We start from the raw sequence: 25,822 nt of genomic DNA on the forward strand, positions 1-25,822 counted from the left end.
AAGTATATGTATTCCTAAAGCCTACAGACTTGTTATTTCTGTAAGAGGCCTCAGGAAACAAGCTATGTCCCTATTGGCAACCACTGGCTTTTAGTATATCCTGTTTCCAGCAATGTTAGAAAAACAATTATACAATTGATAGCTGTCATTCTTTTTTGAGCATCTTCTGTGAGCAGAAGACAAGTCTATCCCAAAAATTCATGGAGTTTGTCTGGTCAAAAAGGAAGATGAAAAAGGACCATTATCTTTTTGCTTATACCCAGCGTCTGTTAAATTCTTGTATGCTAAAATTACTTCCTGAGCACACAGCGGAAGGGGAAATGTAAATTCATACAGTTCTTAAAAACACTCTCATCTGTGCCCCATTACCTATCATCCATCCTTTCAATATTTGTTCAATTATATTTACCCGCTGTTAATTATATGAGATTCAGAAATTTCTCAGCAAACAAATCTGTGGAAGCATATTGAACTCATCAATCCATGATACAACAATAAACAACCTTTGATTGTTTCTGTACAACGACTATTTCTGTAAAGATAAAAACTATCTCATATAATAACATTGTTAACATTTTGTGTTCAGAGAATATAATTTAGGAAATTTCATGTTTCCTAGAAGAATTTTGTGTCTAAGTTAAAGGTTATAAATTCTGGTCCTTGTTGTTTCTGTTCTGAGCTCTACCTGTTTCTTCAATGTGTTCCCTTCTTCCTATGTAAGCACCTTATTGTGTACTCTCCCTGGCACTATAACAAGGCAGGCTCACCTTTACTAATCTTCTCTTCAACATTTTCTTGTTTACCTTATATGTAATTACTCTTCTAAATAAGCTTTAGAGTTGGTTTACTAATTGAAATAAATCTTAGGGCTGGAGATACAGTTTAGTGGTATAATACTTGCTCAGCATAAGGAAAGTACTGGATTAGATTGCCAGCACTAAAAGGGAGGAGGAGGAGGGGGAAGAAGGAGGGAGAAGAGGAGGAAAAAGAAAGAAGAAGGAGGAGGAGGAGGAGGGAATAAGAAGAGGAGGAGGAGGGGGGATGGAGGGGAGGAGGAGGAAGGGGAGGAGGAAGAAGAAAGAAGAGGGGGAGGAGGGGGAGGAGGAAGAAGAAAGAAGAGGAGGAGGAGGGGGGATCAGGAGGGGGAGGAGGAAGAAGAAGAAGAGAAAGCGGCCAGGGAAGGTGGCATAGGCCTATAACCTCAGTGACTCAGTGATTGGCATCTGAGAATCACAAGTTCAAGATCAGCCTTAGTGACTTAGAAAGGACCTAAAGGACCTAGGGAGGCCCTGTTTCTAAATAAAAGCCAAAAAGGACTAAAGGACTGGGGAATGTGGCTTAATGAAGTGCTCCTGGATTCAAACCTGAGGACCAAAACCAACCAAACAAAAACTCATAAAATTCGAAAAATAGAATGCCACTGATTTTTATCACATGATGTATTTATTTCACAAGTATTTCTAGCATCTACTATGTATAAGAAAAACTTAAATGCTTAAATATATATATGCATTATATGTATATATAATATTATATATATATATATATATATATATATATATATATATATATATATATATTATACACACACACACACACACACACAAACTTTTATTCAGTGCTGTGGATCAAACTCAGAGCCCCACATATGCTAGGCAAATATCCTACCACTGAGCTAAACCCCCACCCTCACACTTAAATAGTAACACATTTGATCCACATAGTAGCCCCATGAGGTAGATACTATTATAACTTACCCTGCTTTCTAAATGGAAAGAGTGTGGTCTTAGAGTTTAAATAACACTGCAATTCACACAAATAACGAGGAGCAGAACTTAGGCTAAAGCCAGATCATTTCCAGAATCTAGAGCTTGTTATGAATGCTATACTTGCAGTCTCATTTGTGTGTCTCTGTTCACTGGATTATTCTCACTTCTGTAGACACATTTTACAGTTTTTGTGGTACTTTGTGGAAATATTTTCCACTGCCAGAAGCCTTATAAGTTTCATGTAATGTTCGTTGTAGCATGTTAAAACATTCCTTTTGGGATCCTTATATATAAATATGCATTCCTTTGGGATCCTGCATATATATGCTCATTGTATATGCAGAGTACTTGTCACCCTGGGACCTGTGCTCTTCTCAACACTGTGGTACAAGAGCTGGAAAACTTGATTTGCCAAGAAAGAAGAGTGAAGCAGTCTAGCTGCCTGACTGATAATAGGCTGAGAACATCTGCTTATTTCCCAGGGGCTTTTACATTCTTTTTCATTCTTTCTTAGACCCAGCTGCACTCCCTGCCTGTGAGTTTAGTCAGGTACCCTCCAAAAATTTCTCTTTTTCCTTAAGGATATCATCAATAAATCCAATTTGTCCTGTTTATGCATCTATTCCTTGAAACATCTTTATTCTGTTATAGTTGAAGCTTCGTCCCAGGGTTTCATAAACTGACTTCCAGACCACTCACGTATAATTGAATCAAGCTTTTATTGAAGCACACTAGTGGCGACTGACCAGAACATAAAGCTGTTCTCCTGATGGACCCCAAACAATTGCAAGGGCGCTCTTTATAAGCCCAACATCCCGCAAAAGAGATGTTTGGGAATCTAGCCAATGCAAGCAAGCCAGGTTACAGAAGGGGGAGAGTGTAGTCAAGCAGTGGGAAGCCTAACCAATCACAGTTAGCCCAATCACCCCAGTTACAGAAACAGGGCCCCATTACCCTAGTTACAGAAACAATGCCCCATTAAGTAGTTCCATGTTCTTAAAAGTTTCTATAGCAAAAGGAAAAGAACATCTTGCCCCAGTCATGACCCCTGTACTTGGCATAGTTGTTTTACAGAATGGAATCACAAAACAAAATGGAGTCACATTTGCTTCTACTATCACAATTCCAACCCTCCACTTCTACCTGCCTTTGCATTTCTCAGGTACATTTTGAAAAATCTCTATCACTTGCCTATGAGATGCAACTCATAGTGTAACTGTATCTTTCTTTTGATTTGGTCTCCAATTTTTTTGCTTTCCACAGAGAGAAGGTAAGTCCCTAAGATGATGAATCCATTTCCTCCTGACATTTCAAAAGCTCTTCAAGTTTTCCTGTGGTTTTCCATTTCTCCATTTCTTCACTGAGCCTGTTTTCTCTGTTCCTTATTTTAGGTTCCTCTTTATCCCGTCTCTTGCCTGGAAAGTTCTGGATCTATATTTTGGTCAACTGGTGATTTAACTGTTAATAAGCATGTTTGAACCCATATTACTCTAGCAATGTAGAAAAACATTGTATGACAGGCAACTTTCTCTTCAGTCTTTCAGTTCCTGTAGGATAATTGTTTAGCAGATCTAACTTGAAACCTTAGCTCTGCTCCTCGCCAACTGTGCAAGGCTGGGCTGGGCAAGGGGCTACCCTGGGACCCTGAGTTTGCTCATCTGAGAGACCCAGATCATACAATGGTATCCAGCAAGATTACAATGGTATCCAAACAGCATTCTTTTTAGAATTTTAAAAACTTACGATTTGAGGGATGGGGGAAGACAGAGATAAAAAGGTACCGTACCTAGCAGTGAGGGCTTATACAATAAATGCTAGCTGGACATTGTAGGTATTTTTAAATTTTAATAATGTGTTTGTTAAAAATATGCCACCTTGACAACATACATTTTAGATTTCTTGTGATATCAAGCATGTTTTAAAATAAATTTTTACCATGTAAATTTTTAGACTATAATAAACTTATTTTCTACACACACACACACACACACACACACACACACTCATATACTTGAGATGAGGTTTCACTATGCTGCCCAGGCTGGCCCTGAACTTTTGGGCTAAAGTGATCTCGTCTCAGCATTCCAAGTAACAGGGACCACAGGTTCTCACCACCACACCCAGCTTTCCACCAACATGTTTTTGACTAGAATACATCTGTCCATTTTCTCTCTCTCTCTCTCTCTCTCTCTCTCTCTCTCTATATATATATATATATATATATATATATATATATATATATATATATATATATATATATATTTCAATTGTTCCAGGTTTTTTTTTAAATTTTTGATCCTGACTGAAAATGTCTTATATTATTCACTTTCAAAATAACATGTGTTTGCCTTGTCTCACATCTACTTCTGCTGATAAGAATGCTTATATAACTTTGGCATTCATTAATTTGAGGAATTTTTTTTTCACTAGAACATTAACCACAAGTATATGAAATTTCACAGTAGTGTGCTTACATTGTGTGTGTGTTTGTGTGTGTGTTTCTTGTTCTTTTTTTGGATGTGTGTGTGTGTGTGTGTGTGTGTGTGTGTGTGTGTGTGTGGATGTGGGTGCTGCCCTGCATGGTACATTGTGGTTACTTGCAATCAAAGAACTTGAATCTTTTTAAAGTTTTGGGAAATTTTCAGTCAATACTTTTGTCAAATATCACTCCCTCCTACTTTCTGTTGTTCTTAGAAGTTTACTGGATGTTTGAAATATGCCAAATCTCCACTGTTTGCCTATCTGTCATTTGAAATGTAAAAGCAATACTTTCTCACACCACATAGGGTCACCCTGATATAAAATTTTTATTAAATTACTTTCATTGCTGCCTTGACAGTGCCTTGCTTACCTTGAAAATACAAACAGCTTTTTATCCCCTGGTCCTTGCTCCTCTCTCCACCCTCCTGGCCCTGTCCCCTTCTCCAGATCCAACATGACTGTTTTCAGTGAATGTACCATGGTCTTACTTACATCTCTTTGCTCTCCTAGAATCAACCCCTACCCTCCGCTGGCCTTTCCCTGGTGACACATCCCTCTGCCTAGCTCCTACATGTCCTTTGAATTTTAGCTCTGAAATCTCCCTGCCTGTCTCATTCCACATGGGTCACATACTGCTCCCAGGTGCTTCCACAGCATTCCATGGCTTTGCTTTTGCAGAATGCACCTCACTTTGTTTTAAACTAATGATATATTTTTTTCTCTCCCACTCCACACTCAGACATCTGAATAATGAAGAACACTCATTGCTGTATTCCTCCCAGAGCTGGGACATGAAAGTTGCTCAAAACATAGGTCCCCAGTTTCAGATGTACAACACTGGATATGAAATAAGGAAGGAAAAATAAAAAAAGTATCATTTATTCTTCTCTAGAATCTTGATTATGAAAGAAAGTTTGGATGGTAGCCAAAATGAGTTGCTTTGGGCAAGGGAAGTTTCTTTGTTTTTCTTTTTTAATAAAATTTAGAAAGGGAAGTGAAAGGGAAAATGCTGAAAACAAAGGAGAAATCAAGTTACAGATGGACAGCTTCTTTTTTCAAAGGGGTGTGGATAAGAAGGGAGTGGGTCAGAAGCAAGATGAAAGCATAACATTGAAAAGGAGAAGGCTATTTTGTTCTCGGTCATAAGAAATAAAGGAAGTGTCAGTGAGAGCTGAGAGAATGTTTAAATATGACGATATAAAGCAAAAGTTTCAACCTTGAGAGTCAAGACATTTTTTCTGTGAAGAAGGGAGCAAATGTTAAGAATAGACCAACAGGGCTGGGGATGTGGCTCAAGTGGTAGCGCGCTCACCTGGCATGCGTGCAGCCCAGGTTCGATCCTCAGCACCACATACAAACAAAGATGTTGTGTCCGCCGAAAACTAAAAAATAAAATATTAAAAAATTCTCTCTCTCTCTTAAAAAAAAGAAATTGACCAACAGGTGTACTGAGCAGAGCCTTAGGATTCTAGAAATAGGCATCAATGAAAATGGAAGATTACCTTAGTCATGTGAGGAACTGTGGGTCCTGCTCAAAGTCCTGCTGTGCAGGTAGTGCTACTGAAATTTAAGAATATTTATAAAAATTTTCCCTAAGTTAATAGCTCAAAACTACATTTCAAAAATTTTCAATCATTACTTGAAATCAGCAATGGATCAATAAATACATTAAGGGATATGAAACTGATAAATAATGAGACATAAAAACTTCATCAAAAATACTTAAAATGAGTACGGAAAGAAAACATAGTTATCAAACAAGCTGAATTACTTAAATTCAACTCACCAACATTAACACAAATAGTAATGCTAAATAACATATAAACAGACACATCCATTTTTAAATTTCATAATAGGTTTGCTATTTATTTCATTATTTTTACCAATGCTCAGTGCACAAATATAATTTAATATTTTTATTAACATTCTAAAGGTTGAATTTATAAAAATTCTTATGTTTACATATAATAATCTCTTACTCTTGCCTTATGTAATCTTAGCTTTTAAGACTGGGGCTCCCTGAACATCACCATCAATCATGATTACATGTCATCACAGACTATAGGTGAGTTATTAAAGCCACACACAGTTCATTGTGTTTGGTAGAACTCAATTTTGCTGACATTGAATTTCTTCTCCTCTTTTGCTGGAGTTTGATGTGTAAAAGTGATGCCATTCCCTGAGCAGAAAGCCTAAATGGAAACTCTGGAAAATCTCAGCTCTTTCCCTCTTTTAGACGAGGAAATCCAGGCCTTGCTCCACAATACTTTTGTCCTTTAATCCTTCCTATTACATATTTGCTTTTCAGATGTTTGATTGAATTTATGTTAAATTTTGTGACTTCTCTTTTCCTTCACAGAAATGATTTTTTGACTATTAACATAAGTGCAGGTGCTCAGTTATTTTTTTAAACATTCAATGGGAACTGCAAACTAAAATGTATTCCATCATCTAAAAGGATTGTTTATACTGAGATTCTATCACACTCCATTCAGAATGGCAATTATCAAGAATACAAGCAACAATAAATGTTGGTAAGGATGTGGGTAAAAAGATACACTCATACATTGCTGGTGGGACTCCAAATTGTTGCAACCAGTATGGAAAGCAGTATGGAGATTCTTCAGAAAACTTGGAATGAAACCACCATTTGACCCAGCTGTCCCACTCTTAGATTTATACCCAAAGGTCTTAAAATCAGCATATTACAGTGACACGGCCACATCAATGTTCATAGCAGCTCAATTCACAATAGCCAAACTATGGAACCAACCTAAGTGGCCTTGAACAGATGAATGGATAAATAAACTGTGGTATATATACACAATGGAATATTACTTAAATAAGAATGAAATTATGGCACTTGCCTATAAATGGATAGAACTGGAGACTATCATACTAAGTGAAATAAGCCAATCCCCCAAAACAAAAGACTGAATGTGTTCTCTCATATGCAGATGCTAATTTACAATGTAGGTGGGGAGAACAGAGGTATTTTGGACTAGACAAAGAGGAGTGAAGAGAGGGGAGGGGGCTTAGGAGTAGGAAAGGTAGTAGAATGAATTGGGCATTATTATCCTATGTGCATATATGATTATATTATATTTGCAACTCTTCAACATGTACAACCAGACAAATGAGAAGTTATACTCCTTTTTGTATGATGTGTGAAAATGCATTCTTCTGTCATGTATAACTAATTAGAACAAATAAAAACCACTTTAAAAAATAAATAAAAATAAAAGGATTGTTTTCAATATATAATCATTAATCTTGTGAACCCACATGATGAGTACTTTTTGCAAGTTTCCTAATTTACTTGGTATAAAACATAGAAAGTTGAAAAAGATACCTTAAATTTATTATTTGCACCTAAATAACACATGTTGTGATTTTAGAATAGAAAAATTTCTATGCATTGTCAGATTATGCTGATGTGAATGCTTTCTTCATAAAGATATGAATAAGATGGATAAGATATAACAGAGATTGAATTCAAGGGAAAAATGGAAAGTGCAGATGCCAGAAACGAGACAAGGAAACTAAGGTAACTAAGTGTGATGGTGCACACCTGTATTCCCAGCTACTCAGGTAGCTGAGGCAGGAGGATTGCAAGTTCAAGGCCAACCTAGGTATCTTAGGGAAGCCCTGTCTCAAAACAAAATAAAAAGGGCTAGGATGTAGTTCAATGGATGAGAACCCCTGTGTTTAATCCCCAGTAGGACCAAAAGAAAAAGAAATGGAAAAGAAGATTGGTATTTTAAGCCTCTAAGTTTTGGGGTGGTATCAGAAAGGCTGATGAATATGCCATCTACATTATATTAAATATATTTATTATCATAAATAATTAAACATAATTCATTGTATAAATGTAAGAGAGACACAACTTTCCATAAAAAAAATTGAGACAGCTTTTTAATGGATATCTCTGAAAGAACCACTAATAAGAAATCCTTCAAGAAGAAAGAAATAAAACCCAGAAGGAAATAGTTGGATGCTAGAGACTAATCAATATATTTATAAAGTAAATAAATATTTACTGCATGAAATAATAACAATGACTAATTTTTATCTGGATGAGTGTTGAGGACAGTGGCTATTTATGATATAAAAAAGCAATTATAGCAAGGAGAGACATGATCTGAGCTGAGTTCCCTAGAAAACATAGTTGAAGATGAGGAGAGAGATCCTAATTAACTTCAGAACAGCAGTATCCAATATGTATACACTAGCCCCAGGTGGGGATCTAAATTTAAATTTAAGTTAATTGAGAAGTCCTAATATTTAAAATTCAGTTTCTTCAGCTCTGACATGTAAACAGCTTAGAAGTTATCATTTCTTTCCTTACAAGGTAAAAAAAAATATCTAAGAAAACTGAAAATTGATGTTTCTCATACCAATCAGAGGCTGAGGCTTCAGGGCCAGTTATAACCAGAAATCATAAAAACTAACAAATTCGAAGAAATTTGGCCAAGATTAGCTTATCTGAGCAGAAGCCACTAGAGCCATAAATTGTTAGGGAGGACAACTTAAGTGGTGATTTTGCTATCATGTACATTCCTGAGATCAACAGTCTTAGGAGGCCAAGAGTGTTAGGGTGTGACTGGAGGAGGGAAAAAGCTATAGGCCTAAAAGATTCTACTCCTAGAGATCTGGCACCAAAGTAGAAAGAGGAGGGAAGAAATACTCTAACCTCTGTCTTCTTCTACCCTCCCATCTCTTCAGCTTCTTCTTAGATATGAATGTATAAAGTACTAATATGAATGTATAAAGTACTAATAGCTCCTGAAGAAACAGCAAACTATATATCATTTATCATAGATTTGGAAATTAACTCCTCAGAGGTAATGATGACACAGTTTGAATTATCCCTTATTAGAAATGCTGGGAACCAGAGGGTTTGAAATTTCTTTTCTTTTTGTCAGATTTTTAAAATATTTGCAAATATATAAAATATATTGGAGATGAGACTCTTAAGTCTAAGAACAAAATTCATTTATGTTTTATATAAATCTCATGCACATATCTTGGAAGCAATTTTATATAATATTTTTATTGTGCCTGAGATTTTGACTATGACCTGTTATTTGAGGCCAGGTGGGGATTCTCCAATACTGTCACCATGTTGGTGTTCAAAAATTCTTGGATTTTGGAGCATTTTGAACTTCAAGTTTTCAGATTAGGGGTGTTCAGCACCACATGTGTAAAATATACAGGTAAAATATTTAATTGTATAAAAATCTTATGACATGGATAAGAAAAAGATTGAGTAATCAAAATAAATGAACAAGGAATACAAATAACACAAGATTGAATGAAAACATAAAAACCTGCAAAGTTATTATAAATTTGAAAGTAAATTAAAATGATTGCAATGGTATATAAGTAAGTATGTATATATTTTTTTAAAATTATGCATACCATATGTTTATAACTATATTAAAATACACTAAAGAAAGAAGGAAAAATTTGTGTGGAAAAATTGTCATATTTTTTATTCAATATTTTTAAATTTCTATATAATTTTCCATTATAAAATTGTCTTTGCTGAGCATAAAGATATCTTTAAGTTAAATGATACATCACCAGAAAATTAAAACAGGGGACATAAGGACATAGTTATTTTTAAGAATAAAAATACATTAAGCTGATATGCAGAAGACATATGTATACCAATATACTATATGCACATATACAAAAAATGGGAAAATGAACTTATAAAAGTAGCAAATACACATAAAACTATTTATGAGGAAATGAGGTTAATCATAAGAACATAAGCTTAGTATTCAAAATTTTAAAATTCTGAACAAATATTACTATGACTCCCCTTTTTCAAAAGGTATACTCAAAGCTTCTTTTCAAATACGCATCTTTGTTCATTTTTTAGTTCAAGGGCATTTTAGTCTCTATGTAAGTCAAAATATTTTTTGTAAAGGTTTTAGGAAAAGAATTTGAGTTGTATTTGTGTATTAAAAAAAATCAACTTGATAAAGCAAATCATCTGTGGCTGTCACGCAGCTTCCTGCGTTTGAAGCACCATCACCTACTTCAGCAAGTGAAAAACAAAGTCATATTTGAAAATGCTTTAAGCTTGTAGTTTTATTTTCCAGTACCCAGTGTTTGATTCTTAGGGTGAGTTTACCTTTATCAGTATTAATAGTATTGCCTTTATCACAGATTTCTTACCACCCCTAAGTATAAGAAAAGGAATAACTTTTAAATTTATTCATTTATGGACTACGCATACAACATATACATGATCCTGATATCAAATCATCTTTTAAATCATACACACTGATAATTGTTACATAAATAAATGTTCATAGCACATCAGCACATTGGGTTTGAGGTCTTAGGGTTCATCTGAATAAGAAAGAAGTTTCCATCTCATGGTTGTATCAACTTCTTCATCAACATTTCCCAGTTCTGGCCTACTAAAAAGTTCCAGAAATACCTAAAGAGGAGACAAGGAGAAAAGGGAATAATCAGATTATAAACCATCTTCCAAATAATCAGAAAAAAAAACACATGTTGCTTGCATGTGAAATTAATAGGGATGAGAGAAATTCAAGTGGTAGACTCACCTTTTCCAGCGTGCACTGAGAGAGGCTATATTCTTCCAGGTTAAAGTTATGTTTAACTGGTGGGAAAAAAGAACTAGGTATAGATGCTGGCATTTTATTACCAGGATTTGTTCCAAGTTATATGAACTAAATCTTCAAAATATTAATATAACTAGATAAACCAAATAGACAAATAATTTGCAGAAGGATGATATAATGAACATCATAAGTAGTTAATATAAATGCATACTAAATTCATCTTGATATTAGGATTTTTTCAAACCTTGTCTGATAATGTGTTGTGATATTAGCATATGTGTTTGGGGAATTACAAATGTTCCCTTACTGACATATCCTTAATACATGAGGAAGATTTTTATTCTTGTTTCGCACCCATCTCGTACTCCCCTTAGTAGGTTCACCTGCCTCACCAGGTCTCTGCTAGTTTTCTCCACCACAAACTCTAAATGACATCTGTCACTGGATTCATATATTCATTCACTTGTTCATGGTTTATCAAGTACAGCCTAAGAATCTCCTACATGAAAGGCGCTCTCAGATGCCAGAAACAGAACAATAAAGAAACAGGCAAAACCCTCTGCCTTTGTATTTGCATCTTAGTGGGGGTAATATGGGCATTAATCCATGAACCCTTAAGTATATAACAGAGTAAATTATTATAGTGGCTCTAGAGAAAAAGAAAATAGATAAATAAAATAGGGTGTGCTGGGCACTTTTTTAAATAGGATGTTCAGGAAGGTCACAGAAATAAGGTGATCATTGAGCAGAAACCAGAAACAGTGGAGAAGCAGCTTGGATATTTAGTAAGAATTCCATAATACTAAGTCCTGAGGCAGGAACACTATGTCTGGCAGTATTTAGGAAGAGCCAGGTAGTCCATTGTCTAGAGTGAAAGGAGCGCAGCAGAGATTTCTATTATCTCAAGCACAATGAACCAGGCACAGTTCTAGGTACTCGAAATTAACTTCTTGAATACTCTGAACAACCTGACAAAGAGGGCACTGATATTATTCTTCATTGTCCAGATGAGCTATCTACACAGGGGTATCAAGCAATTTTTACCTAATGTCTGGGGTAGTAAGCAACAGCAGTGGCATGGGAACCAATAAGACTGGTTCTGGACTCTGAACTCTTCACCACTATGCTGTGCTTAGAAATTACACCACACTGGTCTGCTGCTGAGAATGACCCACTTGAAAGCAGAAAAATGATAGCAAGTAGCAAGAGAAATTATGCTCAGTCAGAGAATGATACCCTTCCTGTGGCTATCATTCAAAGCCACAGGAAGGCTGAGAACACCAGCACGGATATGAGGAGGTTGATGGACAAATGGAAGTTTTCTCTATTGCTTTCCCTTTATTAGTGAAATATAAAACAAGGACATCAACTGAGGGAGGAAAGTGAGAAGGAGGTGGATATGGAAGGAGAAGAGGGGTGAAGCACTCATTAGGACAGGTGGTGTGAAGGACTGTGTATAAGTAGGAAAAGCAAGCCACACCAAAGGGCTTTATGAGGGTAATGTTGTGGAGGCCCAGTAAGAATGGTCAAGCATGGCTGTGTGTTTTCACGCAGTTTCCCTTCCTGCACTGGAGATTAACCTCCTTCCAGACAGCTGGATTAATTATTGGTATGATTTGATTGGGAGGGATCCCCTGAAAAACTCATGGTAATGCAGAAATATTTAGAGGTGAAATGATTATAAGAGACATAACCTAATCAGTGGATTAATTCATTTGATGGATTATTCACTTTAATGGATTGCTGGGTGGTAATTGTAGTCAGGTAGGGTGTGGCCAGAGGAAGTAGGTCACTAGGGGTGTGCCATTGGAGATTATATCTATCCCTGGCTCCTTGCTTTTTGTATTTGCTTCTGGGCTGACACAAGATGACAGCCCTCCTCCATCAAGCCCTTCCACCATGATGTTCTGCCTCACTGTAGGCCCAGAGCAATGGAATTGGCCCATCATGAACTGAACCTCTGAAACGGTGACCTCAGAATTGAACATTTCTTCCACTAAATTGTTATTGTCAGGTATTTTGGTCACAGCTATGAGAAGTGACTAACACACCTATCATCATCTACAATTACCATTCTTAAAAATCATGCCCTGCTGGGTCTGTTTAAAAAATATATCATACAACCAATCATCTCCAACTAAATTACTATCCAAGTAGGAATTGATCCTTCAAGACTTTTGTTTAAATATGGTCATTCTTACCTGTTTCTAATTTGTAAAAGGCCTGAGATAGAGGGTAAACATCTGCTATGGGCAGCTTAAAGGTCAACAAGGAAGAAAACCTGGGAACAGGAAAATGTCATCTTCAGCTCAGAATCTCCATTGAGGGGAAAGACAAGCATCAAAATAAATACTGCTATTATCACTAATTTCCTTTTTTAAAACAAGAATTTTCTTTTTAAAATAAAATGATCATTTATCATTCATCAATGGAAAAACTTAATCATTTTTGGTACCTTGCTTTTGTAGATTCTTCTAGTAATGATCTGGCATAGTTGCATATTATGCCGAGTTTACCCAAACTGTTACCTCGTTGCAAAGAAATATTCTAAACTTTTCCCTTTGATGAGTTTCAATTATATCGATAACAATCTCAAATGAAAGTTCAGGCTTGTCACCAGAAAGCTAAGTTGTAAAGAGAGATTGAAGCTGCGAGAAAGGGACATAAAAGACCTGAAGACTTCACTGGCCTCAAAGGAACAGTCAGAATTGATTTGGGACATCTTGTTTCCATGTACTACTTCTGGTTGCACAATCTCATGCCCTCTTCTCAGCTCTTAACCAAATAGAGGTTGGTGCTCCCACATGGCGCAAAGGTTGACCACACTCACAGGACAGGCTCCCTATAGACCAGTCCCTGCTCCTTCCATCTTACCATCCATGGTCTTCCCATGTATATCAAAACCTCTTATCTAATCTGTGACACCAAAATTCTAAGAACAGGACTGAGTTACATGCCCTGAAGCATACCATACCTTAGATAGTCAATTACATTTTCACTTTGCTAAAATAAAAATAGCAATTTTTATATCCTGTTTCTTTGATGTACTTGTCTTAAATTCAGCTCCCACTCAACCATCTTGTCCTCCCCCAATCTCACTCGCACACACACACACATACACACACACACACACACACACACACACACTCCTTTCTTTTCTTCATATGAAAGCATGAAAATTCCATCAAAGGGAGATTCTTTATCTTGATTGCAGTTTCTTTTATACTGTGAAGGGGTACAGGACAACTCCCAAGCCTTTTCTAATAAGGAAGAGTCAACAAATCCTTTCCTGAGGTCCCTAACTATGATTTGAAGTGAAATCACAATGAAGTTCTCCCAGAGCAAAAAAGAAACCTGAGGGTAAAGCCCACACCTTTCTCCAAAGTCAGAACCCTTTTCACCTTTCCTGCTGCGCAGCCTGGGGGAAAAGATTCAGAATCTCGGTGTGGACCAAAGGTACTTGAGAAGGCTCCTTCACTTTGAGTTCTAGAATGTAATCTTTGCCAAATTTTCTTTTCAGGTGTTGGATGGAACCAATGCATCTATGGGTAAGAAGGAGAACATGTTGGAAAAAACACTACCACTAACATTTGGATGCAATTCTTCAATTTCCAAGGTAGTGGAAAGGGAAAGGAAAGGCTCCAGCTGCTCATTGCAGTTCTGCCCTTTCCACAGGGATTCTGTGTTAGGTGTCAAGTGCAGGCTCTGGAGTGACACCCACCTCAGCCTTCCAGACACCATGATGGCCACACGGTCACACAGAGCCTCAGCCTCAGCCAGGTAGTGGGTGGTCAAGAGGACACTCTTCTCAGTGCTCTTAACAGCTGCCTGGATTGCCTGCCTGAAGTGAGCCAAGACAAAATTTAAAACAAAAATACATTTATTGATTGGGTTATTTGTTATCTTATTGTCTAATTTTTTGAGTTCTTTGTATATTCTGGTTATTAGGGCTCTATCTGACGTGTGTGGAGTAAAGATTTGTTCCCAGGATGTAGGCTCCCTATTTATCTCTCTTATTGTTTCTTTTGCTGAGAAAAAACTTTTTAGTTTGAGTAAGTCCCATTTGTTGATTCTATTTGTTAACTCTAGCGCTATGGGTGTCCTATTGAGGAATTTGGAGCCCGATCCCACAGCGTGTAGATCATAACCAACTTTTTCTTCTATCAGATGCCGTGTCTCTGATTTAATATCAAGCTCCTTGATCCATTTTGAGTTAACTTTTGTGCACGGCGAGAGATAGGGATTCAGATTCATTTTGGTGCAAATGGATTTCCAGTTTTCCCAGCACCATTTGTTGAAGATGCTATCCTTCCTCCATTGCATGCTTTTAGCCCCTTTATCAAATATAAGATAGTTGTAGTTTTGTGGATTGGTTACTGTGTCCTCTATTCTGTACCATTGGTCCACCCGCCTGTTTTGGTACCAGTACCATGCTGTTTTTGTTACTATTGCTCTGTAGTATAGTTTGAAGTCTGGTATTGCTATACCGCCTGATTCACACTTCCTGCTTAGTATTGTTTTTGCTATTCTGGGTCTTTTATTATTCCATATGAATTTCATGATTCTTTTATCTATTTCTACAAGATATGCTGTTGGGATTTTGATTGGCATTGCATTGAACTTATAGAGAACTTTTGGTAATATCGCCATTTTGATGATGTTAGTTCTGCCTATCCATGAGCAGGGTATGTTTTTCCATCTTCTAAGGTCTTCTTCTATGTCTTTCTTTAGGGACCTGAACAGACACTTCTCAGAGGAGGACATACAATCAATCAACAAGTACATGAAAAAATGCTCACCATCGATAGCAGTCAGAGAAATGCAAATCAAAACTACCCTAAGATACCATCTCACTCCAGTAAGACTGGCAGCCATTAGGAAGTCAAACAACAATAAGTGCTGGAGAGGATTCGGGGAAAAGGGCACTCTTGTTCATTGCTGGTGGGACTGCAAATTGGTGCAGCCAATTTGGAAAGCAGTATGGAGATTTCTCGGAAAGCTGGGAATGGAACCACCATTTGACCCAGCTATTCCCCTTCTTGGTCTATTCCCTAAAGCCCTAACAAGAGCATGCTACAGGGACACTGCTACATCGATGTTCATAGCAGCTCAATTCACGATAGCAAGACTGTGGAACCAGCCTAGATGCCCTTCAATAGATGAATGGATAAAAAAAAATGTGGCATTTATACACTATGGAGTATTACTCTGCATTAAAAAATGACAAAATCATAGAATTTGGAGGGAAATGGATGGCATTAGAGCAGATTATGCTAAGTGAAGCTAGTCAATCTTTAAAAAACAAATACCAAATGACTCCTTTGTAAACAAGGACAGGGTAGGGACGAAGAGCTTGAGAAGAATATTTACAGTAAACAGGGATGAGAGGTGGGAGGGAAAGGGAGTGAGAAGGGAAATTGCATGGAAATGGAAGGCGATCCTCAGGGTTATACAAAATGTCATATAAGAGGAAAGGAGGGGTAAGTCAAGAGAATACAAATGGAAGAAATGATTTACAGTAGAAGGGGTAGAGAGAGAAAAGGGGAGGGGAGGGGAGGGGAGGGGAGGGGGGATAGTAGACAATAGGACAGACAGCAGAATACATCAGACACTAGAAAGGCAATATGTCAATCAATGGAAGGGTAACTGATGTGATACAGCAATTTGTATACGGGGTAAAAGCGGGAGTTCATAATCCACTTGAATCAAACCGTGTAATATGATGTATTAAGAACTATGTAATGTTATGAACGACCAATAAAAAAAAAAAAAAGGAAACAGATCTGGAATACTCCAAAAGGCAATGGAAACCAAGAATGTTTGAAACGATAAGAGATGTTGACAGCTGACAAAGCTTATTGTACTTCTAAAGAACTCTTCCTGAGTCAAAAAGACTTTTATGAGCTAAGAGAGATGGGAGAACTGCTGTTGGAAACCAGACACTCTCAGGCCAGAAACCTGGGTTCATGTTACATGTCTATTAGCTGGATGTAATTATTATTATTATTATTATTATTAGGTACTAGGGATTGAACTCAGGGGCGCTTACCCACCAAGCCACATCCCCAGACCTTTTTTTTTTTTTTAAATTGTTGTAGAGGGACATGATACCTTTATTTTATTTATTTATTTTTATGTGGTGCTGAGGATTGAACCCAGTGTCTCACTGTGCTAAGCAAAAGCTCTGCCACTGAGCCACAACCCCAGCCCTCTCCAGCCCTTTTTATTTTGAGACAGGGTCTCACTAAATTGCTTAGGACCTCGCTAAAATGCTAAGGCTAACCTCAAACTTGTGATCTTCCTGCCTCAGCCTCCTGAATTTCTGGGATTATAGGTGTGTGCCACCATGCTGGGCTAGCTGGATGTTCTTAATGAGAAAAAGAAACTGCTCCTTAAATATTTTTAAAAATATGTAGGCTGTGGGGCTGGGGTTGTGGCTCAGTGGTAGAGCACTCATCTGGCACATGCGAGGCCCTGGGTTAGATCCTTAGCACCACATAAAAATAAATAAACAACAAAAAAAAATAAAATAAAACAAAAATACAGAAAAACAGTGAGCGATCGAGCAAGAGAGAGAGAGAGCAAAATGGAGGAGAAATTTCATAGATAAGTTTTTAAATCTAATTTTAAAATATCCTAATTAAAAAATATCATGGAAAAGTGAATACTATGTTTTGATAACCTAAATAAAAGTTTTAAATATTTTTAGATATGCTAATGGTGTTGTTATACCTTTTTAAAATAATTTAATAATTATTATTTATTATTAAATTATTAAATAATTTAAGTATTTCTCTTTATCTTTTGAAGATACTAAATGAAATATTTATAAAAAATAAAAAGCAATGGGGTCAAGTGATCATGCATTGAACTTCCAAAGAGATGAGCTAAATAAATCTCTTCTCTTCAAAGGTGATTCTCTCAGGTATTTATTATAATGACAGCTGATGAATCACATGATCTTACCATTACTGTGAAAAATACCTAGGAGAATAAAATTAAAAAGAAAACAAGTTTATTTTGGCTCAGTTTCAGAAGTTTCAGTCCATGAACAGTTGGCTCTGTTGCTTTGGGGCCTGTGGCAGGGTGGAACATCATGGATCACATGGCAGCATGTGATAGAGAAAAGCTGATCACTTCAAGCTGGCTGGGAAGGAAGAAGACAGGAGAGGCCAGCATCCCAGTATCCCATCCAAGGGCATGCCTCCAATGACCAAACTTTCTTCCACTAGGTCACACCACTCAAAAGCATCATAGGCTGAGGACCAAGCCTTCAGGGACCATTAGGGGACATTCAAGATCCAAACTATAGCAGCAGATTAGGACACAATCTCCACTGAATCAGAAATCAATAGATTTGAGGGGATGATTTCCAAGATCAATTTATAAGCACAACTTCACACAACATTTATACTCATGGCTCTGAGGCTAACGATAATGCTCACCAAATCTGTTGCTGCCCTGTTGGATCTATGCCTGTAGAGGGTTCATCCAGAAGCAAGATGGGCGAATTTCCCAGGATGCTCAACACAAAACATAGCTGCAATGCAGAGAAACACCCCTGTTTGGCTTCATGCCATGCAAGCCCTGAGAAGAACATCAAATATCACACGTACCTTTTTGGTGGTTCCTGATGCTAATTTCTGCACTGGAACATTTAGCTGCTCATACAGGTTGAAAGCATTCACTAGTCTGATAGAAAACAGGATAAGCATATGAGGTCAAGCAAGAATTTCTGGAAAATGCAAGCCTATAATCCTAACAGAACTGAAGGAACTCATGGAAACACTATTCTCAAAATGCTAAGTCATGCCCTAAACTCAAAGTCATGATAAAGAAAAAACCTCTTCCGTTTTGGAACATAATATTTTTCACCTTATAAAAAAAGTTTTAAAGAAAAACTAGAATTCTAGAAATCTGAGTGAGAAACTGAAAATGGATGTTTATTCAGTTTCCAGTTTTTTATTAGAAAAACTGAAATGAATGGTTATGCATGATTTCATTAACTTATTCCTTGGCAATAATTTATATGATCATTTTTAAAAATTCCCTCTTTCAGGGATGCAGGAAACCATGTCTTGTCCTTCATCCTTGTTCTACCACCAATGCCCTGAAAAGGTGTAAATGCCTTCCCACTCTCCACTCTTTATTAGTGAGTTCATCATCAATGATACAGCTTCCCTGCCTCTTGGCAAAAAGGAATCGCAGGACCTCTCTGTACCGTGAAATGACAATGGCAGCGTCCTCTTTCTGCAGCCCTTTCACGGTGGCATACACCTCCAGGTGTTCCTTCATTGTCAGGGTGGGCCACAGCACATTCTCCTGAGGACAGTACCCCAGGAACTTGACCATGTCATCTCCCTGCTGACCCAGAAATGACTTGCATTCCCCAACTCTCAGTTCCACCTACAAAGGTAAAACAGTTTTAAAAACATGTAGCCTTTTCTCCAGTGGTATAAGTAATCAAAAAACTGACACATAGCTAAAAAATGCCTAAACTGTCAGATAATCAAAGGGATACCCTAGAAATTGCTTCATATTTATTATGAAAGCATGTACTCTATTAATATAAAATTACATTCTGACATGTAGGGAGTTGGGAAGCCTAATATGCCTCAGGGGTTTCCAAGATATTGTGATGAAGAAAAGGTATTTGGTTTCTGGGGACATCCCAACTTCTTTTATAAACCTTTAAATGCCTGGAGAAAGTAATAAAAGAGGGAAAATAAAAATATCCAAAATACAAAAAACTATAGACTTACAATGATATAACCTATATTGATCATGAAATTTCTGTGCTGGGATTGGAAGGCATTTCTTTGCTTCTCAGTACCTGTCCTGCTGTTGGCTTTGTGATCCCAGCTATCATCCTAATAGAAGAACTTTTACCAGCACCATTGGGTCCTAGCAATCCCAAAACTTCACCTGCAAAAAAGAATCAGTTTATAAATAGTGGAAGTGAATTCACAGTTTACATAAACCTGTTTCTTCAATGTATTCACATCTGTGTGGCTGACGGTATCATTTTATAATTTGTAATATATATGTAATCCAAGTTGCCAAAACATTAATTCTTGTAATTATAAAAAATATTAGCAAAAAGTTTATAAAGTTGATGTCAATACATTTATCTTCATTCACTGAGACTTCCTATTTCCATTAAAAATGTACCCAAATTGTTTTCTATAGTAGTACAGACATAAATGATTCCTATACCTGGGAAGTCAGGGACACTTCATCCCAAATCCAATCACCCATGCCCAAACTACTATGACCATTCATCCAAGCAGATATAAATTGCCCCCTACTCAAATTCAGGAACAGTAGTAGCCAGCATGTGTATTCTCAAAATATAAATTAAACAATGACACAGGCCTGCTAAAAGTACTCTAATTGTAGTCCTTAACTTGGAATAAAATATTAATTTCTTTTTTTCATATTTTTAAATTTTAAATTGATTTTTAAAAAATAAATGACAGCAGAGTGCATTACAATTCTTATTACACATATATAGAACAAGTTTTCATATCTCTATTTGTATTAAAGTATGTTCAATTCATGTCTTTATACATGTACTTTGGATAATGATGTCCATCACATTCCACCATCCTTGTTAACCCCTGCCTCCTCCCTTCCCCTCTCACCCCTCTGCTCTATCTAGAGTTCTTCTATCCCTCCCTACCCCACTATGAATCAGCCTCCTTGTAGCAGAGAAAACATTTGGCATCTGTTTTTTGGGGATTGGCTAACGTCACTTAGTATTATCTTCTCCAACACCTCCATTTACCTGCAAATGCCATGGTTTTATTATCTTTTATTGCTGAGTAATATTCCATTGTGTATATATGCCACATTTTTTAATCCATTCATCTATTGAAGAGCATCTAGGTTGGTTCCACAGTTTAGCTATTGTGAATTGTGCTGCTATAAACATTGATGTGGCTGTGTCCCTATAGTATGCTGTTTTTAAGTCCTTTGTGTATAGATCAAGGAGAGTGATAGCTGAGTCAAATGGTGTTTCTACTCCCAGATTTCCAAGGAATCTCCATACTGCTTTCCATATTGGCTGCACCAATTTGCAGTCCCACCAGCAATGTATAGTGTACCTTTTTCCCCACATCCTCTCCAACACTTATTTTTGTTTGTCTTCATAATAACTGCCATTCTGGCTGGAATGAGATGATATCTTAGCTCTTGAATAGGCAGAATTAATATTATAAAAATAACCATACTATCAAAAGCACAAAAGTATTTATAGAAATAGAAAAAGCAATCATTAAATTCATTTGGAAATATTGAGACCCAGAATAGAGACCCAGAATAGCTAAAGCAATACTTAACAGGAAGAGTGAAGTAGGTGGCATCCCTATATCAGACCTAAACTATACTACAGAGCAATAGTAACAAAGACAGCATGGTATTGGCACCCACCAAAACAGACTGGTAGACCAATGGTACAGAATAGAGGACACAGAGACGAGCCCACAAAATTACAATTATCTATATTAGACAAAGGTGCCAAAAACATGCACTGGAGAAAAGATAGCCTCTTCAACAAATGGTGCTGGGAAAACTGGAAATCCAGATGCAACAAAATGAAATTAAACCCCTATCTCTCACCAGACACAAAACTCAGCTCAAAGTGGATCAAGGACCTAGGAATTAAACCAGAGATTCTGAGTCTAATAGAAGAAAAAGTAGGCCCTAATCTGCATCACGTGGGATTAGGCCCCGATTTCCTCAATAAGACTCCTATAGTGCAAGAATTAAAATCAAGAATCAATAAATGGGATGGATTCAAACTAAAAAGTTTCTTCTCAGCAAAAGAAACAATCTGTGAGGTGAATAGAGAGCCTACATCTTGGGAGCAAATCTTTACCCCTTACACATCAGATAGAGCACTAATCTCTAGGGTACATAAAGAACTCAAAAAGCTAAGCACCAGGGCTGGGGATGTGGCTCAGGCGGTAGCGCGCTCGCCTGGCATGCGTGCGGCCCGGGTTCGATCCTCAGCACCACATACCAACAAAGATGTTGTGTCCGCCGAGAACTAAAAAATAAATATTAAAAATTCTCTCTCTCTCTCTCTCTCTCTCTCTCTCTCTCTCTCTCTCTCTCCTCTCTCACTCTCTCTTTAAAAAAAAAAAAACTATATATTTATTAAAAAAAAAAAAAAAAAAGCTAAGCACCAAAAAAACCCCAAATAATCCAACCAACAAATGGGCCAAGGACCTGAACAAACACTTCTCAGAAGAGGATATACAATCATTTAATAAATATATCAAAAAGTCTTCATCATCTCTAGGAATTAGAGAAATGCAAATAAAAAATATTCTGTTTTTAAAAGCTTATCCCACCGAGCCGGACCCATCGTTTGATTTCCTCCCTTCTATTCTCAGATGTACCCACTGGCCTCTCTGAGACACAAATGCTCCTGATGTGTTGATATGAATCCCTGCCCTTGAAGTTTCCTCTACCTGGGTGCTCTTATCTTTTAATGCTCACATGGAATCACACCTTCTTATCACCAGATCTGGCTTTACTGTCACTGCCCTAATATGTCTTCCCTGACCTTAACCAAACACTGTTCCACATCATTCATGTCATTCAAAATATTTCAGTTTTCCACATTAACTTACTTGATATCTGATAATTTTCTTTGTAAGTTATTTTATTTATGCATTCTTTGTAGGATGTAAAACTTGTTAGGCTAGAATATTTGCCTATTTTCCCCATAATTATTTTTCCAGATCCTAAAATAATCCCTGGGAATCTTAAAAAGTATGTCAGATAAATGAGTGAATGAAGGCCTTTGCAAATTAAACAATGCTGACAGCACAGATGCTCAGTGGATATTTCTAAATACAAGTGTCATTTAAAATGTGGTTATTACAAACCTTTTTTCACACAGAAAGAGATATTTCTTGCTGCTATTTTCTTCTTCCTCTTTGAAAAGCAACTTTTCCTCTGGCATGCATACTCTTTGTGTAGACAGCTGGCAATTATTACTGGATTCTAGAAAAGATAACAGCATGATGTGTTTCTATGATCTCCCTGCTAGGACCTTTCATGACTTATGTCATAGACAAGACAATATTTTGAAAGATAATCCATAATGTAATCCATAATGTTTGTTACAAATGTAATATGCATTCATTAGCATGAATAGTGTCCTATTTCTAAATAGACTGAGAAAATATGAATTTCATGGAACACAGCTCATGACCTTGCCAGAACAGAGTGGCCAAGCTCATGGACACATCACGACCTCCAACTCACAGAATGAAAGACTAACCCTTAAAATCTTAATCTCCACTTAGTATTTTATAACAAATCTCACATTAATTATTCAACTCAAGAAGATTTGTTCAGTTTTAAAATGCAAGCACTAATTGTCAAAACTCATTTTCTCAAAAGAAGAATAAAATCATTATGTTTTGTGTTCTTTTATCTTCCAAAGAAATGTCTGCATATTTAAGGATTAAAAACACACCAAACTCCAAACATTCAAAATGAAAACCAAGATATGGAACTCTAAGTTGGATACTTCTTGGGTGTTTCCAGTAACATGCTTTATTTCTTGCTTTTCTACCTCATTTACGTTTGAAGTGGTCAGGGCACTTGATGCTCTCATTCTTTCTGCTTGAACATCTTCATCTTCATCTTCATCTACATGTATTTCTGGTTTAAATGGAACATTTCGAATTTGTGGGGAGATTCTGGGGAAAAATTGAAATGTTACATGTGGTTTTCCACTTGTCAAAGACATATCAAAAGTCAGTGTTTCAGCCAGATGTGGTGGTGCATGCCTGTAATTCCAGCAGTTCAGGAGGCTGAGGCAGGAGGATTGAGAATTCAAAGCCAACCTCAGCAACTCAACAAGGACTTAAGCAACTCAGCAAGACCCTGTCTCTAAATAAAATATTAAAAAGGACTGGAGATGTGACTCAGTGGTTAAGAACCCCTGAATTGAATCCCTGGTATCAAAAGAAAAAAAAAGTCAGTGTCTCTGTAATTTTCCAAGTGTCCTTTCTTTCAATAGACTGGTTGTGATTATAACTGCCAGTGTTTCTTCTGCTTTGCTGAGAACTCCCATTCCACTAGCCAGAATCCCTCTCTTCCAGTTAGTGGATTTGACCTTTCAAACTCATCAGCAAATACTGCCCCTTCCTCTTGACAATGCAACTCATTCTCATGTCTCTGCTTGCTCTGAGCCCATCTTCATCAGGCCCATTGTCTCAACATCTTTCACTGTTCAGTCTTTCCAGAGTCCCTCCACTTGTGAAATACTATGAACTACTTTGCTAAATCAATTCATCCTACCTAGTCTGTTCAAGAGTGCACACTCTTGGATGGGCTAATGATGTGTTTAGGTGCTTGTCATATTTTTGAGAAACTAAAGTTTCCCTCAGCAGCTTAGAGTCCAAGTTCTCCCAGGACTCTGAATTCCTGGTAGTAAATCAGAAATCCATTGATCATAATGCCAAATATCATACTGCTTAGATGGTACACATAAATCCATAATCACAAGATGATAGTATAGCCGCCATCTAGGAACACTAAAGTATGGTATAAAATATGAAATTAAAAATTTCCCAACCTGAAAACAGGATCTTTTCGTATTACTTTCTGTCCACATTTTAGTTCCATGCATCTTAGAATAAACACCAATAGCAAAGCCTGGACATAAGGCTAAGGGACAAGAAAAGAGTTTTATTTAACATCAGTTCAGAAATGTAACTTAAACATTCATGTGAAATTGGTGATGTTTGTCAGGTAACATTGTTGTGAATTCTTATAAGTCAGTGGGCAAACCTAGTTATTCAGTCACAATCTGTCTTAGCTGAACCTGCCTCCTTTGTTCTGCTCACAACCCACATTCAGTCTGTCAGTAAACTCTGCCTGCTTCATCTTCAAAATTATTCATAAGTCAACTACTTCTCACCCCTACTGTGTTATTCCTACCTGGGTCATTATTATTTGTCATCTGGATAATTACAACATGTTCCCACCTGGTCTCTCTCAGCTCCTCTTCACCTACACATCCCTTCTCACCAGTCACCAGAGCTATTCTTCAATACGTAAGTCTGATTGTACCGCATTGCCTATGACCCTCAGACTCCTCCATCACTCAAAGTAGTGTTGGTGTCCTTAGAGTGGCCCAGACTGCTCTGTGTGGCCCCTTATCCAACTCTACACTTGCTCCACTGCCTCTGTGACTATCTCTCCTATGACTCTGCCCCTCACTTGCTCTGCCTAAACCACACTGGTCTCCCAGATGACCCTGGGACAAACAAAGGTCACTCCTGCCATCTCCTGGAATGTTCTTCTCCAAGTCTTTCCTGGCCACCTATCTAACACAGTACGTATAATTTAATTAGCTTATCGCCTATATACTTCACCCACATATAAGGTCTCTGAGAACAGGGATGTCTATGTTTTTTTTACACCTAGAGAAGTCTGACACAGAGTATTTAAAAATAGTATTTTTTCTCAGCCTGAAATTGCTAACATAATCATTTTTCTATTTCATTCTTATTCAACTTTTGTCTTTTCATCTAATTTCAAAAGATTTAATTTATATTGTATCTGTATTTTTTTTACAAGCTTTCTTAAATACAGTGGAGGCAGTAAACAGGAGAAACAAAAATTAATTTTATGTTGAATTCTGGTCTTATACATTCTAGTCATGCATATAAAAAGTAATTCTAAGGTTTAAGTTTATATCCAAATGTAATTGATTTATCTAAGACTTTATTTGAAACACTTTCAGAGCCGGTATATCCTAGAGAAGATCATACAGTTATAGTAAACAACAGCCATTCAAAAGAGTATGTGGTGAGGTAATAGGATCCTCTTACTATTAGGCACACTAGAAGATCAACAGCACTCAGGTGAAATTTGAATTCTTGAAATTCTTCATGGTATTCCTGTGCTCTCTGAAAAGGCCAAAAAAAGGGGTTGGGG

The 25,822-nt window shown here is 37.0% G+C and overlaps 1 protein-coding gene across 1 annotated transcript in view; it reads right to left on the bottom strand.

Moving 5' to 3' along the window:
• Positions 1-10,095: 10,095 nt before the first annotated feature.
• LOC113176921 (ATP-binding cassette sub-family A member 6-like) overlaps positions 10,096-25,822 on the bottom strand; it is a 55,649-nt gene continuing 39,922 nt past the window's right edge. Inside the window, exons 28-40 of the mRNA XM_077800524.1 lie at positions 25,717-25,794; positions 24,456-24,547; positions 23,448-23,574; positions 22,753-22,870; positions 19,689-19,780; positions 19,077-19,261; positions 18,472-18,547; positions 18,301-18,395; positions 14,577-14,696; positions 14,257-14,397; positions 13,057-13,136; positions 10,838-10,893; positions 10,096-10,707 (exon numbers count right to left, since the gene is read on the bottom strand). Coding sequence (XP_077656650.1) covers positions 10,606-10,707; positions 10,838-10,893; positions 13,057-13,136; positions 14,257-14,397; positions 14,577-14,696; positions 18,301-18,395; positions 18,472-18,547; positions 19,077-19,261; positions 19,689-19,780; positions 22,753-22,870; positions 23,448-23,574; positions 24,456-24,547; positions 25,717-25,794 — 1,362 coding nt within the window. The 3' untranslated portion in view covers positions 10,096-10,605. The remainder of the gene's footprint in view (positions 10,708-10,837; positions 10,894-13,056; positions 13,137-14,256; positions 14,398-14,576; positions 14,697-18,300; positions 18,396-18,471; positions 18,548-19,076; positions 19,262-19,688; positions 19,781-22,752; positions 22,871-23,447; positions 23,575-24,455; positions 24,548-25,716; positions 25,795-25,822) is intronic.

The sequence above is a fragment of the Urocitellus parryii genome, chromosome 7, assembly GCF_045843805.1.
Source record: "Urocitellus parryii isolate mUroPar1 chromosome 7, mUroPar1.hap1, whole genome shotgun sequence".
Taxonomy (NCBI): Eukaryota; Metazoa; Chordata; class Mammalia; order Rodentia; family Sciuridae; genus Urocitellus; species Urocitellus parryii.